Source organism: Haliotis cracherodii, unplaced genomic scaffold (assembly GCF_022045235.1).
Source record: "Haliotis cracherodii isolate W230 unplaced genomic scaffold, xgHalCrac1.p SCAF_12, whole genome shotgun sequence".
NCBI lineage: Eukaryota > Metazoa > Mollusca > Gastropoda > Lepetellida > Haliotidae > Haliotis > Haliotis cracherodii.
In genome coordinates, this window is record NW_027266267.1 from 12,145,378 (window position 1) to 12,158,001 (window position 12,624).

At 43.2% G+C, this 12,624-nt stretch overlaps 1 protein-coding gene across 1 annotated transcript; it reads right to left on the reverse strand.

Moving 5' to 3' along the window:
* Positions 1 to 1,289: 1,289 nt before the first annotated feature.
* LOC139457025 (uncharacterized) lies at positions 1,290 to 12,297 on the reverse strand. The gene is made up of 4 exons (XM_071238473.1): positions 11,943 to 12,297; positions 11,167 to 11,214; positions 2,013 to 2,339; positions 1,290 to 1,621 (listed from the first exon to the last, which is right to left on the reverse strand). Exons 1-4 carry the CDS (start codon positions 12,295 to 12,297, stop codon positions 1,290 to 1,292), a joined length of 1,062 nt encoding a protein of 353 aa, XP_071094574.1.
* Positions 12,298 to 12,624: the final 327 nt, after the last annotated feature.

Below are 12,624 nucleotides of genomic sequence, written 5' to 3' on the forward strand. Positions count from 1 at the left end.
AAAATACCGTTCAGAGTGGAGATAAGCTTTTATATTTCGACAGTTAACAGCAGAATAGTTGACTCAGTACCTACAACGCTGGTCGTTATTATGAACGTAAGAGACACGTACTTGAGACTTGAGCTGACGCAATACACATAACACCGGATTACAATTGTTAACGTAAGAGATACGTACTTGAGACTTGAGCTGACGCAATACACATAATACCGGATTACAATTGTGAACGTATGAGACACGTACTTGAGACAAACAGGTCGTGTATACACCGAGTCATTTGGTAGATCTTGGTTGCACTTTTCTCTATCCTGCAACTGTATCTCCCAGCATCAGCTAGTGTAACATTGTAGAGACGAAAGACATAGGTGCTGGTGTTACGGGAGGTAACAACCTCTACCATCCTGGTTCTGAGCCAGTACTTAGGAAGAATGTAGACCTTATTGGAATCCACTGCCATCAACTTATCCCCATTAGGTGTCATGATGTAGAATTCATATCGATAACGAGGCATCCTCCAGGCTACCATGGCATGATCACCTTCAGGCACTTGTGTGTAGTTTGGGACTTCTTCCATCCTTGCTGTAAAACATATACGTGTACCATCCACACTACTTAAGTTAACCATGTGCATGTATGAGTAAAGGCGTACTGGCTTGAGCGCGGGATCGTGATTTTATGTTGAAAGCGTAATGTGTAAGCTGCTAAATCAGTCGCAATATGAATAATACTGGGAGGCAGGCATTAAATACACATCTCAGTTGTTATACACATGTATTCATAAGTGTAATATTTTGAACGGATATGTTTTGAGATATATTAAGAACTAAAGTGGAATTCATCTATAACAGGAAGCTTAGATAGAAAACTGTATTAAGTTTATGGACTGAGATATGTGAAAAGGACGCAAATAAGTTGTTTTTTAGTAGCAACACGAGACTGGCTATTAGATAATAGCACGATGGTGTGGATCATGTATTGTGACACATGATAGCTATGTGCCGTTTATATAGAAATACTTAATTTATGCCATGTTGTTTTCAGAAAGTAATACTTAACATGTGGATTCAGCCTTCCATTATGCGTACTTTTTTTAATTATTATAATTTTATACAACCAATAAACGAACTTGTGAAGTAGCAATTTGAAGTAGAAGAACCAATTCGGCCATGTAACATATTTCCGTATATGTTTTATTCAATATCATAAAATCATTAAGATCTTCAGTTGAACTGTATTAAAATACATATGATACAACTTGACTACCTGTCTCTTATGTTGGAGTGGTTTAGTCACTTACATTTGGTCGACATTCCAAATTCTTCACTCCAGTCAGTTTGAACATTCCATCCCACCAGTTCAGCTTTACACGTGTATCTGCCTCTGTCATCATCCTGTCCTACATCACTGACTGTCAGAGCGCTCTTGTGGTAGAAGTAGTCTCCATGTAACTTAGAAACTGCTAAAGGAAGTCTTCCTATGTTTGTCGCTTCGACTTCATTCCGCCTCCAACTCCAAGTAATTAATGCATGTAAGTACCCTTTCACTGCGACGTAACATGTCAGCGTGACAATTTTATCGGCTTCAACTGTCTGAGGGGCGACGATGTAGGGAACCGCAATATCTGTTCATAAATATAATGTATGGCTATTGGTAAAGGTACAATGCAATGATCGTTACAGGGACCTAAACTCATATTTGAGTAAAACTATATAGCATAGTCATCATTTCTAAATGAAAATATACACATGTCACAGAACATTTTTCAAACAAGTAATAAGACAAATGTGCTGGCAAAATGTATGTTCGATTGAGCATGAGGACATGAGAATCCCTCTCGTGACATGGTATATGATATATTCTGGAACAGGTACATTTTGGTGATTTTGTGAGTGAATATCAAAGGGAGATGTCCAGTAGTTTTGATTTGAGATAACTTGTTTCAACTACATTTGTCTCATTTATCTGTTTTTTGTGCTTGGTTGATTGTACTCATATTATTAAATCATACTCACATTTTACAAATAGCCGTTGACCACAGTCGTACACTCTTGACCCGGTCGAGCCTGGTGACCCTCTGTGACATCTGTACTCTGCACTGTCTGGCCAGTCCACATTATACAGCTCGAAGCTGAACACCCCAGATCCTGAGGAATTCATTCTCCCGGTGAATGTTGCTCTGGACTTGTATCTGTCAGTGACATTCAGTTGATTATAGTTAGTTATGTGGAACAGAGATTTCGAAGATAACCGTCGCACTGTAAATTCTCTGAGACCAGGTCGGGGTAATTCCCATGACAGAAAGGCAGTACTTCCAAGGCGAGCATATGCAGGCGACACAGCTGAAATAATACAATGCACTGTAAAACACACCCGAAGAAAAACAGAAAGCAGTAGTTCTGCGTTGAGTAGCCGATACAACTGAAGGTCACGGTGCCAGTCATTTGGCCGATCACTAAAAGGTTATTGTAAAAATGTGTTCGCGAAAAGGTGAGCGTATCCTGCTCCACCGGTGGCACATTGCACAACCACATGCAAACAACATGGGAACATATGGTACAAGTCAATATAAGGAATTGTTTGAAATGTCCCCCACATGCCTTCCATAAAACGTTTTGAAAGCTTTACTGAGGCATTAAATGTTGTAACCTTGATCAAACAACTTCTGAGCAAGAGTCGTATGACGCTCTTTGAAATCTTGGTAGAAAGAGTATGCTCTGTTGTATCTCAGAAGTTGTGAAATGTAAACACCTAAGGCTGTAGTTGCTGGAATATTGCTCGTCATGTAGGGAACGTTGACTGTTGGAATGTTGAAGTCATCTACCTTGTCAAACAGTTTGGGGAGAGTATTTTGTCACCCTGAATCTTTATGCCGAGATCTACATATGAAACAGATGAGGCGGTCTCACACTGGTCTCCTTTATTTCTTGTTCAAGTGGGTAAATCAGTGGAAGGGAATGGGCTATTTGATTGTCATTGTGTATTCGTGCTAGATAATTTCCAGGGGTTCCCCCAGGAATGTGAAAATAGTCCGTCAGTGTTTACGTCATTTCAAGAATACAGTCTCGAGAAAAACGTATGAACGTTATACTGTGTCGTCCATACACTTATGAACGTCAGTTTCGCGGTCATGTGACCGACTTCTCGCTCAATGGAAAAGCCGTATATCGTTTAAACTTCACATTTATAATCATACAGCTTTAAACTATCATTTAGTAAAATAGAAAAACGGTACCCATGACTTGAATTTCTTTTAAATGGATGGTTGTAACTGAAATCAGTTTGTTTGTTCACACAGTACATCATATTGGTTACTGTACATTTAATTTTGTTTCCAAATCAATCAGATAGCAATCAATCTGTTTGCGCTGAATGAGCACACGATTTGCCGTGCTGCGTATAGTCGCGATGGCACATTTAAGTATTTTGTCCTTTCAAAGTGAGGCATGTTGTTTCCTCGCCAAATATATATGTTCTGAAAAAAACTTAGGTTCGATTTCCCCAATACTTCAGGGCTCGCTATTTTTAGTTCATGTGGATGGTATGGTATGTATGGGGAAGTGATGCTGTGGTATGTTTACATTTTGCATAATTAGTTTCATAAACATTTCATAGACATGTATATTACGTGCTTATTGCGTAATTATATTGAACATTCCTTTAAAATCATTGGTAATAAAATATATAATGTACACAGTAAATATTATTAGTACGATATATTTACGATCCCAAAACACAGAAATGTTACAACTTCTTTTGTAGTTAGTTATTTCGTACATCCGATTTGGAAGCCACAAAGATATTTATGATGCGATTTTAGATTGAAATAATTATATATTAAAAGTAATTAACAAGTATTGACATTATAAATGCTTGAAAGTAGTGTGGAAGATGAAAGCAAATGTCTTCTGAACTTTAGGAAAGGACATTGAGGTAAGACGGCACCTCCATGAGCACCAATGGTGCTTTACATCCAGTTTTTTTGTGTTGTTTCAATCAAACCAAATCATTAACTTAGATAAACGATTTCTTTATCGCAATTTTAGTAAACCTACACGGCATTCAAATTCGAGAAGTGGACATTAATTGTTAGGAATAAGCCTCCATCTGTAACAGCTATGATAACATACCTAAACGTGGAAGCGAGGTAAGTAGTAATATAACAAAATCACTCACGTGTAGCCCCCGTCCAGCTGTGGGTCACTATACTGCAGACAACACAAAGTACACACCACAACGAGGGTCGCATTGTGAGAGGTTTATCCAAGTGTGATATGTCAAACACCGTCCAAACTAAGTCATCCTAGTTTGGCGAATGTGTATTCACTCATGCTTATTTCAACACGGTTTGTTTTCAGCGTTATGATTCAAAGCAGTTTTCGCCAAGGTTCTTTCTATTACCGTAACGTGACTGAACAGAAGCGGGAACAGAATGTTCTTCCTCCCTATAAATGATAAACGACCAAAGTTTCACACATCAGAACTCAATTCAATTTATTGCTTGTCCTACGATACAGCTTAATGGGATCGGGTGTACTGGATCGTGGATTGGACGACCCTGCGTCAGTGTACACGACAGCGTTCGACGTTGCTCAAAATATCAATTACTAGTTCCTCCGACTATATCTGACCATATCTTATCAAACATCGGGGGTTATCACCATTGGGCGGGGATTATCACCATGGGGCGGGGAATATCACCATGGGGCAGGAGTTATCACCATTGGGGCAGGAGTTATCAACATGAGGCAGGAGTTATCACCTTGGGGAGGAGTTATCATCTTGGGAGAGGAGTTATCGCCATGAAGCAGGAGTTATCACCTTGGGGGGGAGTTATCACGATGGAGCAGGAGTTATCACCATGGAGCAGGAGTTATCACCTTGGGGGAGGAGTAATCACGATGGAGCAGGAGTTATCACCATGGAGCAGGAGTTATCACCATGGGATGGGGGTTATCATCTAGGGGCAGGAGTTATCATCTTGGGACAGGATTTATCACCATGAAGCAGGAGTTATCACCTTGGGGCAGGAGTTATCACCATGGGGCAGGAGTTATCACCATGAGGCAGGAGTTATCACCATGGAGCAGGAGTTATCACCATGGGCAGGAGTTATTACCAAGGGGCGGGAGTTATCACCATGGGGCAGGAGTTATCACCATGGGGCAGGAGTTATCACCTTGGGGCGGGAGTTATCACGATGGAGCAGGAGTTATCACCATGGGGCAGGAGTTATCACCTTGGGGCAGGAGTTATGGGTCAGGAGTTATCACCATGGGGCAGGAGTAATCATCATGGGGCAGGAGTTATCAACATGGGGCGAGAGTTATCACCATGGGGCGGGAGTTATCACGATGGAGCAGGAGTTATCACCATGGGGCAGGATTTATCACCATGGCACAGGAGTTATCACCATGGGGCGGGGGTTATCACCATGGGGCGGGGGTTATCACCACGGGCATGAGTTATCACCATGGGGCATGAGTTATCACCATGGGGCAGGAGTTATCACCATGGAGCGGGGGTTATCACCATGGGGCGGGGGTTATAAACCATGGGGCAGTAGTTCTCACAATGGAGCAGCAGTTCTAACCATGGGGCAGGAGTTCTCACCATGGGGCAAGAGTTCTCACCATGGGGCAGGAGTTATCACCATCAGACGGGGGTTATCATCTAGGGGCAGGAGTTATCACCATGAAGCAGGAGTTATCACCTTGGGGAAGGAGTTATCACCATGGGGCAGAAATTATCACCATGGAGCAGGCGTTATCACCTTGGGGGAGGAGTAATCACGATGGAGCAGGAGTTATCACCATGGAGCAGGAGTTATCACCTTGGGGGAGGAGTAATCACGATGGAGCAGGAGTTATCACCATGGAGCAGGAGTTATCACCATGGGGTGGGGGTTATCATCTAGGGGCAGGAGTTATCATCTTGGGACAGGATTTATCACCATGAAGCAGGAGTTATCACCATGGGGCAGGAGTTATCACCATGGGACAGGAGTTATCACCATGAGGCAGGAGTTATCACCATGGAGCAGGAGTTATCACCATGGGCAGGAGTTATCAACAAGGGGCAGGAGTTATCACCATGGGGCAGGAGTTATCACCATGGGTCAGGAGTTATCATCTTGGGGCAGGAGTTATGGGTCAGGAGTTATCACCATGGGGCAGGAGTTATCACGATGGAGCAGGAGTTATCACCTTGGGGCAGGAGTTATGGGTCAGGAGTTATCACCATAGGGCAGGAGTAATCATCATGGGGCAGGAGTTATCAACATGGGGCGAGAGTTATCACCATGGGGCGGGAGTTATCACGATGGTGCAGGAGTTATCACCATGGGGCAGGAGTTATCACCATGGAGCAGGAGTTATCACCATGGGCAGGAGTTATCACCAAGGGGCAGGAGTTATCACCATGGGGCAGGAGTTATCACCATGGGGCAGGAGTTATCACGATGGAGCAGGAGTTATCACCATGGAGCAGGAGTTATCACCTTGGGGGAGGAGTAATCACGATGGAGCAGGAGTTATCACCATGGAGCAGGAGTTATCACCATGGGGTGGGGGTTATCATCTAGGGGCAGGAGTTATCATCTTGGGACAGGATTTATCACCATGAAGCAGGAGTTATCACCATGGGGCAGGAGTTATCACCATGGGACAGGAGTTATCACCATGAGGCAGGAGTTATCACCATGGAGCAGGAGTTATCACCATGGGCAGGAGTTATCAACAAGGGGCAGGAGTTATCACCATGGGGCAGGAGTTATCACCATGGGTCAGGAGTTATCACCTTGGGGCAGGAGTTATGGGTCAGGAGTTATCACCATGGGGCAGGAGTAATCATCATGGGGCAGGAGTTATCAACATGGGGCGAGAGTTATCACCATGGGGCAGGAGTTATCACGATGGAGCAGGAGTTATCACCTTGGGGCAGGAGTTATGGGTCAGGAGTTATCACCATAGGGCAGGAGTAATCATCATGGGGCAGGAGTTATCAACATGGGGCGAGATTTATCACCATGGGGCGGGAGTTATCACGATGGTGCAGGAGTTATCACCATGGGGCAGGAGTTATCACCATGGCACAGGAGTTATCACCATGGGGCAGGGGTTATCGCCATGGGGCGGGGGTTATCACCACGGGCATGAGTTATCACCATGGGGCAGGAGTTATCACCATGGGGCAGGAGTTATCACCATGGAGCGGGGGTTATCACCATGGGGCGGGGGTTATAAACCATGGGGCAGTAGTTCTCACAATGGAGCAGCAGTTCTCACCATGGGGCAGGAGTCCTCACCATGGGGCAGGAGTTCTCACCATGGGGCAGGAGTTATCACCATAAGACGGGGGTTATCATCTAGGGGCAGGAGTTATCACCCTGAAGCAGGAGTTATCACCTTGGGGAAGGAATTATCACCATGGGGCGGGGTTATCACCATGGGGCAGGAATTATCACCATGGAGCAGGCGTTATCACCTTGGGGGAGGAGTAATCACGATGGAGCAGGAGTTATAATCATGGAGCAGGAGTTATCACCATGGGGCGGGGTTATCACCATGGGGCAGGAATTATCACCATGGAGCAGGAGTTATCACCATGGGGTGGGGGTTATCATCTAGGGGCAGGAGTTATCATCTTGGGACAGGCTTTATCACCATGAAGCAGGAGTTATCACCTTGGGGCAGGAGTTATCACCATGGGGCAGGAGTTATCACCATGAGGCAGGAGTTATCACCATGGAGCAGGAGTTATCACCATGGGGCAGGAGTTATCACCAAGGAGCAGGGGTTATCATCTAGGGACAGGAGTTATCATCTTGGGACAGGGGTTATCACCTTGGGGGAGGAGTTCTCACGATGGAGCAGGAGTTATCACCATGGGGTGGGTGTTATCATCTAGGGGCAGGAGTTATCATCTTGGGACAGGAGTTATCACCATGAAGCATGAGTTATCACCTTGGGGCAGGAGTTATCACCATGGGGCAGGAGTTATCACCATGGGGCAGGAGTTATCACCATGGAGCTGGAGTTATCACTATGGGACAGGGGTTATCACCATGGGACAGGAGTTATCACCACGGGGCAAGAGTTATCATCATAGGACAGGAGTAATCACTATGGAACATGAGTTATCACCATGGGTCGGGGGTTATCATCTAGGGCAGGAGTTATCACCATCAAGCAGGAGTTATCACCATGGTTCAGGAGTTATCACGATGGAGCAGGAGTTATCACCATGGGACAGGAGTTATCACCATGGGGCAGGGGTTATCCACATGGGACAGGAGTTCTCACCTAAGGGCAGGAGTTATCACCATGGGGCAGGGGTTATCACCATGGAGTAGGAGTTACCACGATGGAGCAGGAGTTATCACCATGGAGCAGGAGTTATCACCATGGGGCAGGAGTTATCACCATGGGGAAGGACTCAGTCCACTCCATTTTCCATCCAGTTTCACATGTGATCTCGCACTTCCCCGTTTTCAGTTACTGTTTTTATGAAACTATGTTATTGATTGCTAGCCCGGCAGCTAACCGCAGCTACTTTCACACTGTTAAATTTGCTAATTTTCAGGATGACATGAAACAGGACATGTTTTAATGTCATAAAACATTTGAATGGGTTACGCAGATCATATTCCAGCTGGGGTCAATTCTCGAAAATACGTTAATCATATTAATGAATATAAGGCTTCTTTGTACGTGACTTCGAGTGACTCAGTTTAACGGCGTATCAGCATGACGTGGGAGGAAATCACGAGGCCATGCAGGTCTCACACTTTCCCCACTGTGGTGAAACCAACGAGCACGGATGTGGTGCAAACTTTAACACATATTCATTGAGAACCAAGATTTGTACACAGAATGACAGCATTCTGCCAAGGCTAAGAGACACAACTCTGCATAGGACATTTTGGCGTTTTGGACGAAAGGGCCAACCTGACCCTGCTGCATAATGAACACGAGAATTGTTGCAAAGCCATAATTTATTTGAAACTAATTACACAGCTGTAATGTGAATGGACAATTAAAGAAAGTTCGTGGAATGCATAACAAAAGTGTTCTCATTTGGGATATGTACATCAGGGCCCACTTGCACAAAGCGATCTTAGCGCTAAGATGATCGTAACTCCCATACTTTAGCATAGGCTTACAATAGTCTTAGCGCTAAGATCGTTTGTGCAAGTGGGCCCAGGTCACTGACATGATCTTTATAAGAGATACATACTGCTATGGTGAAACCTAAGCCATGGTTACAACTTATCAACAACGTTCTGTTCTCTGTATGTGGTACCACTCCCATACTATAAACAGAACATATCGGAACCATTACCTCAATACTATCAATTACTGAGACATACTATTGACCACCTTTTGCTTGGCCAACTCATCATAGTATACTAGATGTGTGACATTGCACGACGGTAACATTTCCGTAGATATGTTCCTCCATGTCACACGTCCGATCACTGTTCTCGTTCCGAGGCAGAGGCGTCATACTACAAGGAACAGCCGCCGTATGTATCATCTGGACGGTCACACCATCCGGCGCACATTGTCCTGCTCCAGCGCTGTCTGGTTGCCATGGTAGCTCATCTTCTTCTCCACTACACACGTCCGTGTTACTTCTCCTGTCGTCTTCATGCCGTGACCTCTTGCATTGAGTACAGAGAGAACGCCTTCAACAGAAATAAGCAGTGATGTACAGACTCGCATACAGGTACCAGGTAGACAAACAAGGGAAACAGTAAAACATATTGTTCGTGTTACAATTTCAAATACAAAATATTTCAGCGTAGGTGAAATTGGGTTTATTGTCGCGTCCACGATTATTCACTTATATGGCGACGTGCATGTGTGCATGTGTGTGTGTGTGTGTGCGTGTGTGTGTGTGTGTGTGTGTGTGTGTGTGTGTGTGTGTGTGTGTGTGTGTGTGTGTGTGTGTGTGTGTGTGCGTGTGTGTGCGTGCGCGTGTGTGTGTGCGTGTGTGTGTGTATGTGGCTGCTTGTACTAGTCCGGGATGATGCCGATTTATAGTGCTAGCTCACTGAGATACCATGCTGCAGTTCAACATGAATACCCCACTCAGACACTGTATACTGGAGCCAACCAGTCCTTGTTGTAGCCCCCTAATGCCGAGCACCAGACAGGGTAACAACAAATACCATCTTTTAACGTCTTTTGGTATGACGCGACCGGGGATAGAACTCCGAGCCTTCTACTCTCCGGACGGACGCTCTACCACTAGACCACGTGGGCGGTCTTTTAGAGTAGGAGTAACAGCTTCTTATTCCGAATAGATGATCTCCAAAGAATACATGCGATCAAAGTGTGGTCTTACCGTTTGATAGCAAATACAATGAGAACCGCTACCAGGATTCCTATAAGAACGGCATATCCATCTGTAAAAAATAAATTATCATTCATTTTACATATACAATCAAATGGTTGGTGAGAAGGATTCCAGTCGAGTGTTCACCACATTTTTTGGCAGGGAGAACATTTTCACGAGATATTATAAACATGGCCTAAGCATATGCACTATAATATTGATATCGATATACATTTGCCAGTAGGTAAGATTCTGGATAAAAAAGCGCCAATGAAGAAACATTCGAGTCCAATGTACGATTGCGACTATATCATGAGAAAATGTATATATAATCAGCATGTCAAATAGTGATGGTAGTACGTATTCGCAGAAAGGTAAGCGCTGGTAGCACCGTCATAAACACATGGAAAGGAAAGTCGGTTTGGCTAATCTTGTCACTGATGAGACATATTTAGAAAAGTCCTCCACCTGTCTGTCATACAAAATGTAGAAAAGTTGACTTAGGTCTTGAATCATTTCATATAACCAAGTACATACTAAGCACTACAAAGTGTATGTTACATGTTGAAAAACGTACACTACCCGAGTATACACTGTATACAGAGTAACGATAGACTGCTCCTGTTTGCACTGTTTCTCCTGTATCTGCACTACATATAACAATGTACACTATACACAAGTCGAGTATGTAGACTTACATGAACGTGTGGGCCATGAATAGCACAGTCTACACGATATACGGTTTACAGTAAATACAGGTCACAGTATAATCTGTGTACGAACAATGAATTGCAACTTTTCTACTCTACACCATACTTATATACTAACACTTATTCGGCGATGTCATAACTGGCTTTGTTCCTGTGGCTTCATGACCTGAAATGTATTGAATGTTACATACTAAACATCACTTTGCATCAATATATTACAATCCATATTTTTATACATTACAAAAACAAAACTCACAAAACACCTATTACTAGTATATAACTATTACATTCAGAATGCATGCATTCAACAACTCGCAAAAGACAAAAAAAGTTTGTACCTTAACAAAATACATCTACTATTTATATCAACATTTTCTTAGAGAATACATTCTTATGTTAAATATTTTGACATACTTTCAGTGACACAATTGTAGTCACTGCCTAATGAAGAAGCCTACAATATGTTCTATTAACATGATTTATCTTTGCTGAGGGTGATAACTTTATGTTTACACAAACCTGAAACAATTTAATATCAAGTTTATGTGCCGAGGGCTAATTGAAAATTTCATATCAAATCGAAGTGAGTGCATTAATAGTCCATTTATATACCACATACGAGTATATACTTCGAAGAGGAAAATGCATACGATAGGGTTTTCCTTCCATATTATGGCTTTTCACTGCCTAATTTGCCTTTTACGCCCAATAGTATCTGTTTCTTCGGAAACTCACTCACTCACTCATTTTTAATTTGACAGTTAAGTAGCACAGCTGACGCAATACACATAACACCGGATTACAATTGTGAACGTAAGAGACACGTACTTGAGACTTGAGCTGACGCAATACACATAACACCGGATTACAATTGTGAACGTATGAGACACGTACTTGAGACAAACAGGTCGTGTGTACACCGAGTCATGGGGATCTTGGTTGCACTTTTCCCTATCCTGCAGCTGTATCTCCCAGCATCAGCTAGTGTAACATTGTAGAGACGAAAGACATAGGTGCTGGTGTTACGGGAGGTAACAACCTCTACCATCCTGGTTCTGAGCCAGTAGTTAGAAAGAATGTAGACCTTATTGGAATCCACTGCCATCAACTTATCCCCACTAGGTGTCATGATGTAGAATTCATATCGATAACGAGGCATCTTCCAGGCTACCATAGCATGATCACCTTCACGCACTTGTGTGTAGTTTGGGACTTCTTCCATCCTTGCTGTAACATAAACATGTACCATTCACACTACTTAAGTTAACAATTTGCATGTATGAGTAAAGGCGTACTGGCATGAGCGCGGGTTCGTGATTTTATGTTGAAAGCGTACTGTGTAAGCGGCTAAATCAGTTGCAATATGAATAATACTGGGAGGCAGGCATTAAATACTCATCTCAGTTGTTATACACATACACATTTATTCACAAGTGTAATATTTTAAATAGATATGTTTTGAGATATATTAAGTGCTAAAGTGGAATTCATCTATAACAGGATGCTTGGATAGAAAACTGTATTAAGTTTATGGACTGAGATATGTGAAAAGGACGCAAATAAGTTGGTTTTTAGT

Bases quoted from the DNA above. Each gene is read 5' to 3' on its own strand.
- LOC139457025 (XM_071238473.1), bottom strand. From the start codon at position 12,297: ATGGTACATGTTTATGTTACAGCAAGGATGGAAGAAGTCCCAAACTAC. The intron at 2,340-11,166 runs GTTAGTATATAA...GTATTATTTCAG, and splicing joins TATGACATCGCCGAATAAGT to CTGTGTCGCCTGCATATGCT. The intron at 1,622-2,012 runs GTGAGTATGATT...ATTTATGAACAG, and splicing joins TCAACGGCTATTTGTAAAAT to ATATTGCGGTTCCCTACATC.